Source organism: Mandrillus leucophaeus, unplaced genomic scaffold (assembly GCF_000951045.1).
Source record: "Mandrillus leucophaeus isolate KB7577 unplaced genomic scaffold, Mleu.le_1.0 Scaffold412, whole genome shotgun sequence".
NCBI lineage: Eukaryota > Metazoa > Chordata > Mammalia > Primates > Cercopithecidae > Mandrillus > Mandrillus leucophaeus.
This window is the reverse complement of record NW_012104388.1, coordinates 524,748-530,747: the sequence shown is the minus strand read 5'-3', so window position 1 is coordinate 530,747 and position 6,000 is coordinate 524,748. Positions and strand designations below refer to the sequence as shown.

The window sequence follows — 6,000 nt, the reverse complement described above, 5'->3', positions numbered from 1 at the left end:
ACCATCATTCTGAGCAAACTATTGCAAGGACAGAAAACCAAACACTGCATGTTCTCACTCATAGGTGGGAATTGAACAATGAGAACACTTGGACACAGGGTGGGGAACATCAGCACTGGGGCCTGTTGTGGGGTGGCAGGAGGGGGAAGGGATAGCATTAGAATATATACCCAATGTAAATGACGAATTAATGGGCGCAGGACACCAGCATGGCACATGTATACATATGTAACAAACCTGCACGTGTGCACATGTACCACAGAACTTAAAGTACAATAATAAAAATAAATAAATAAATAAATTTGTGCTATTTTTCTTTGGTTTCATAATAATGAGAAGAACAAAGAGACTTCCTCCTTCTGAAGCCTGGAAGCAAGAGCAAGTGACTGGTTGGCAAGTTCAGACCACTGTCACTACCCTGCAAAGCCAACCCTGGAAAGCATTAGATCCTATTTACCACAGCTAATTTCCATTCCACAGCAAATGTTTCTGTCTACAAGGGCAGAATCAACTTTCACTTGGGAACTAGGATTAGAATGTGAAAAAGATGCTGGCTCTCAAAGAACAATATTTATTCAACTGAACTAGAAATCAAGTAATAATTGGCAAAGTAAATAGGTTTTTACAGAGCCATCTCTTCTGAGAAAGCCTTTCCCAACTGAAGAAAAACTTTTTGGTTGCTGTTACTGTTTTAGAATAACATTTTCCAGGGTTAATTTTAGTCTCCCGATTTACTTTCCATACTTTGTCATCATGCCTGATTCCTCAAGACAAAATACTGACTTTTGCCTTGACTTTGATCTTTGTTCTAGCAAAAATTTCAATGAGAAAGAAGTGAGCTTTCTTCTAAGCTGTGTGTCCTTTCACTGAGGTAGAAATGCAATGGCTACACAGCAGCAGCCACTGCTCAGAGTGGAGTCTAAAGCCAGCCAGAGAAGAGGCCTGGAGGCAGGAACACTTGAGTCCTTAGTGGTAAAAGCACAAATGAGTATTCTCTAAGTCACAGGGCTGCTCTCAATGACACAGTCACAGATAACGGGAAGCTGAGTGGGGTTCATGAAGACCTCTCTTCTCCATTCTGCAAGTAGCACCCTGCCGTCCTTACCTCGGGCACTGGAAGGGGCAGAGGTAATCATCTGGGATGGTGCTGAGTGAGTGGAACTCAGGCTGGAGGAAGAAGGGCTTGCCTGGGACGAGGACAGAACAGAGACGTTGGTGACCGAGCCCTGGTACCTGGGGTTGGGATACGCAAGCTGCAAAGGGAGAAAAATCAGCAGGATAGAGGTCTGAATGGCCAGGACTTTAGGGCTGGCACAGAGTTGGCTTTTTCATGCCCTGAGGTGCTCTGCCCCAGTGCCTTATGCTATACTCTGAGCCCTGATGGAGGCCAGGCTAATGGTTGGGCACTAGGGGCCACCCATACCACCCATATGGAACAAAGTTGTTGGGCTGGCCATACTACGGTGACCACGGAGGAAGCAGGACTAAGCCAACAGGAATGCCAGGCAAGGGGGCACTCTGGCAGAGGATCTTTCCCATGGGATCTCTTAAAGCAACCAGGGCTGAAGCTGGATTTTCTTCTTGGGAAATAAGGCCTGGGAACTGATACTTAGGATGGTGTGTGGAGGAAAGGCGGCTTTCTAGCTCTGATGAGGGGTGTTCTGAATTCGGAGCTAGAGAATTAGGCAGGGTTGCCAGCCCTCAGATCAGACATTGCAACAGCAAGGTGAGTCCTGTAGGCATGGTGCCCTGGCCCACTCTCCCTGGACAGCTCTGTACCTGCATGTGGTGGTACAGGTCCTCGGGAGCATCGCCCATGGAGCCGTCGCCCAGCATCACCATGTTTCCTGCTTCACTAGACGCATGTGAGGAGAGAGAGGATGATGAATGGCGGCCTGTGCCCATCAAGTTCATGGGGCTGTGAGCAAGAGTGGGAAATAGGGAGGAGTCAGGCCGATGGCAGGTGGCAGGGGGACAATAGAGCAGAATGTGTGGAACAGTCATCCCTGGTTTCAGCTACCACCGGTTTGGAGGGTTCCACAGCCAATGCTCATACCCATCTGAGGCCTGGAGCAGTCCTGAGCTGTACCCTGCTACTCAGGAGCCCTTGGTCTGGGAGAGACAATGGTGTGGTACACCGGACAAGCCTCTATCTACAGCTACATGGCTTATGGCCACTCAGTTTAACGACATTAGCAGTTTCTCAGGAGGAATAAAGAGATACGCCAAATCAGATCAAAGATCTCAGGTCCCCCTTTCTATGGGGTATTAGTCTGGGTCAGTGCCCACCCCTCCACCCCCCACACCATGATGGGATCTGCTCCTTGGTCAGAGGCTTCTTCCTAGTGTGGGAAGCTACCAAAATAGCCGGCTGTGAACTATCTGCAGTCCTCTTTCCACATCTGTGGCCAAAAGGCTTGTCAATAGCTCTCCTCTAGCAATACCAGGAAAACCTCTCATTCATTTGTTCCTAAGTGCCCATTCTGTGCTGAGTTGCCACTCACACTGGAAAACAAGCCTAAGTGAGGGGCTCCTCTCACTGGTCTCCTCCTCCAACCTGGCCTTCCTGGCCTAGAGACTTTCAGTATTCTCAGTTGAGCCCAGGCAAACCAGTCTTTGATGTTCACATCACTATGCTGTTTCTTCCTTAAAACTGACTTGGTGATCCTCATTCTCCTTGGGATCAAGTCCAAAGGCCTGCATGAACAAGGCCCATTCAGAGTTGGTCCTATCCCCTTTTCCATGCCCTGGAATCCTGCACTCCAGCCACTTGACTCTACTCAGAGTGCTGACCAGGCTGGCTTGTTCATATCTTGAGGCTTCTGCATGTGTCAGTCAATTTGCCTAGATCTTGCCCTATCACCCTCCTAACCCCTAGCAAACATCTATTTATCCTTCAAGACTTCCCCAAATGCCCCCTCCTCCACGCTGCCACAATATCATGTATACACTTCCCTTAACCAGGATAGTGACTGACTGAATGCAGGGTGTGGGTCCTATGGCAGGAGCCACATAAGTGTTTGCTGTGTGCATGGGTAAGAGGGAATATGAGTATACACAAGGACTCTTTTGTCTGACCCTTGACAATTTAGACTCACCTCTCCAGAGGGAACCCTCCCCAGCCCTAAGGCCATACCTGTGCCGATGGGTCATCTTGATGCTCTCCGGACTCATGGGGCTATGGGATGCCAGAACATTTCCCCGTGGGGTGCTGGTGCCTGAACATGCAGGACTTAGCTTATCCAAACCTGGAAACTCCTGTTGAGAAATGAATGCCCCTTCATAGAGAGTAAAGAATAAATAAGTAACTAAGGGATATGAGGGAAGAACTGACTGGTGATCAAAAATCTAAAAGAAACAAAAAAGAGTCATATGGTTGGCTGAACCTGAACTGCTTCCTTTTGGCAACGCCCCCTTCATGACTAAAACACCCTCCTAACTGCATGGGAACCTAGACCCAAGGCCGTGTGCGAGGCCCCAGGTTGACTCCACACTAAGAGAAGCATATCTGGAATGAACTGAAGCTGGTCTGAGCTCATAGGAGTGTGTTAACAGGTTTTCTCGCTATGGAATAAGTAGAACAAGATTTGGGAAAAAGGAGAGGAAGAGCTTATTATTAGTTGTCAATCAGTGGGCACCAATTACATAAGGATTGGTGTCAAGTTTTATTAGACTGCTAAATGGCCCAGCTCTTAGTGACCTGGGTTGTCTGTGACACAGTCTACGGGGAGACAGAACATAAAATCCTGATGTATGTAACTGAAAAATAGCACAGATCTATTTTAGCTTAATTTATTCATATTAAGTATACAGATTTCTGGGCACACACTTCTGATCTCAAACCCTACTAGGTGACAGCATGTTTGTTTGCGTCCCTGTGTGCAACTCAGAGGAAATAACTGTTCAGGTTTCCTCAAGTCCTTCAAAATCTGTAGTGAACAGGGGCCCTACGTCCACTGGGGATATTTCTGAGCTTGGTGTGAAGAAGCACCGGGTTTTCCACCCACTTCTTCCAAAGTATACAGAGGGCTAAAATGTATTTCTGTAGCTGGATAAAGGATATGTGTGCACACGGAAGAATGTGATGTATATAGGAAAGTGTTTTGTGCTTTTTGCTGCAACCCACATGGCAGAGAACCTCCCCGCTGGCCAGGCTCCAGCCTGCCTGGGTCACCTGCTGTGATGGGGAAGTATGCAGGAGACCTTGGAATGAGAAGTAGTGGAATGAATACCCACCAGGCTCAGCAATACTGCCCAAGTTCCTAACTAAACGACACTCCAATTTTAAGGCGGAGATGTAAAAGAGCTTCTCTGCATATTTCACCTTGAAATACCACGGGAGAATCCTAACAGATGGGAGAAATTTCAGGATCTCCAGGCTTTCCTCTGGAAAATGTGCCCCTACCCCTCAAACTACAACAAGCTTCTTTTTCTCTTTTCATGTTATCCACACTTGTCCACACAGGCTGAGACCTGCACTGGGAGCCTGGAGGGACAGAGATGACCAGAACCTGCAGCATCCATGAACAAAGCAGGTCCGCCCCAAATGGGTCAGGCCCACTGTGTTTAAGTAGTTCAGCCTCCCTCAGGGCTCCTGTGGCCATGGGTATTCCTAGAGGGGGATGCTTTTTGCTCATGACAACCTCGTGCAGCTCAAACAGCTCTGCTTCTTGTCGACCTGCCACTACCCAGTGGTCCTGGGTGATGAGAAGAGAACTTGGCTTGGGTGCCAGGTAGCAGCAGGTAATTGGGCTCATACCCCTTAAGATCTGGGAGACAGCCTGTTTAGCAGGAAGGGATCTATAGAAAACATTTGGAGTCGGCTCCACAGTTGAAAATGAGGTTTGGGTATGTGACTAGGGGGCTCTATCCTCACCCAGTCAGCACTTCCTCTAAGACCCTGCCAAGGAATACTGGTCCTGGAATATAAGTCCTGTTTGTGTGTTTAAGTCCTTGGGCCAAATGCTACTGTGGAGGCTGAAGAGCTGGGCCAGAGTTAGGGAGACTTTCAGGAGCCTGGTCCAGCCCCAGGACCTGGCTGACCCCTTTAAGAACCGCTAGCATCAAAGTACTGCTCATCCTAGACTATCTCAGATGTGAGCTTGGATCACCAGACATGATAGAGGAAGCTGGGAAGGAGAGGGAGGGAGGGAAAGAGGGAGAAAAGGGAGTTGGGGGAAGAGTAAAAAGAGGGAAAAGAGAACGATTAGAGGGAGAAGAATGAAGAAGGGCAGAGAAAGAGAAGAGGAGGAGGAGGGAGATGGGGAGAGAAGGCTGGCTCAGGCCATGCCTACCTCTTTAGGTTCTTGAGATGAAAAACATCTCCAAAAAGATCCCTACATGTGGGCCATATACTTTAGCTCTTTTCCTCCACATATGAAAACCTGTTCACTAGCACAGTGCTCTGAAACATGTTCTCTGCCCTTGAATCTGGCTCCTCCTTTGGGAGTGAGTGAGTGAGAGGATCCTTAGCATCCTTCCCCTGGATATAGCATCCATCCTTGCCCCCTGTCCCTCTGTGGGGAGGACAGCCTCTCTCCCTGACCCGGCCCCCACCCAGGCTCTCTCCCTCCTATTTTCCTTTGGCTTGTGGTATATAGGTCTGGAGAAAGTGACACCTGGTTCTACTGCAGCAGGGGCAGGACAGGGATTAACTTACATGGTAGAGACTGGCCCGCATCATCTGGAACTGATCAATTAGCTTCTTATGCAGAGGTCGCATTTCTGGGTGCACAAACTTCTCATGAACTGCTAGCCCAACTCCAAGGACATGAACCTATCAGAGTCACAAACAAGGCCACTCTGTGAACCATGAGCAGCCCCTGAGAACTGAAGCCATCTTGTAGTGCATGGCTTTTCTCACCTGGCTGCTGGTCCCCAAGCTCTCCAAGACATACCTGCTCCTGCATAAGCTCCTTGAGCTGGGTGATCTTCTCAGCATCTCCTGGGTGCTTGTTGATGTAATCTTTATCAAAGAAGGCCTGTGAAAGGAAAGGCCAA

General features: G+C 48.5%; 1 protein-coding gene across 1 annotated transcript in view; it reads right to left on the bottom strand.

Moving 5' to 3' along the window:
* The window catches only part of DOCK3 (dedicator of cytokinesis 3), a 494,638-nt gene that overhangs the window by 21,903 nt on the left and 466,735 nt on the right, over nucleotides 1–6,000 (bottom strand). The window contains exons 43-47 of the mRNA XM_011992509.1: nucleotides 5,898–5,981; nucleotides 5,660–5,776; nucleotides 3,137–3,258; nucleotides 1,780–1,918; nucleotides 1,106–1,253 (exon numbers count right to left, since the gene is read on the bottom strand). Coding sequence (XP_011847899.1) covers nucleotides 1,106–1,253; nucleotides 1,780–1,918; nucleotides 3,137–3,258; nucleotides 5,660–5,776; nucleotides 5,898–5,981 — 610 coding nt within the window. The remainder of the gene's footprint in view (nucleotides 1–1,105; nucleotides 1,254–1,779; nucleotides 1,919–3,136; nucleotides 3,259–5,659; nucleotides 5,777–5,897; nucleotides 5,982–6,000) is intronic.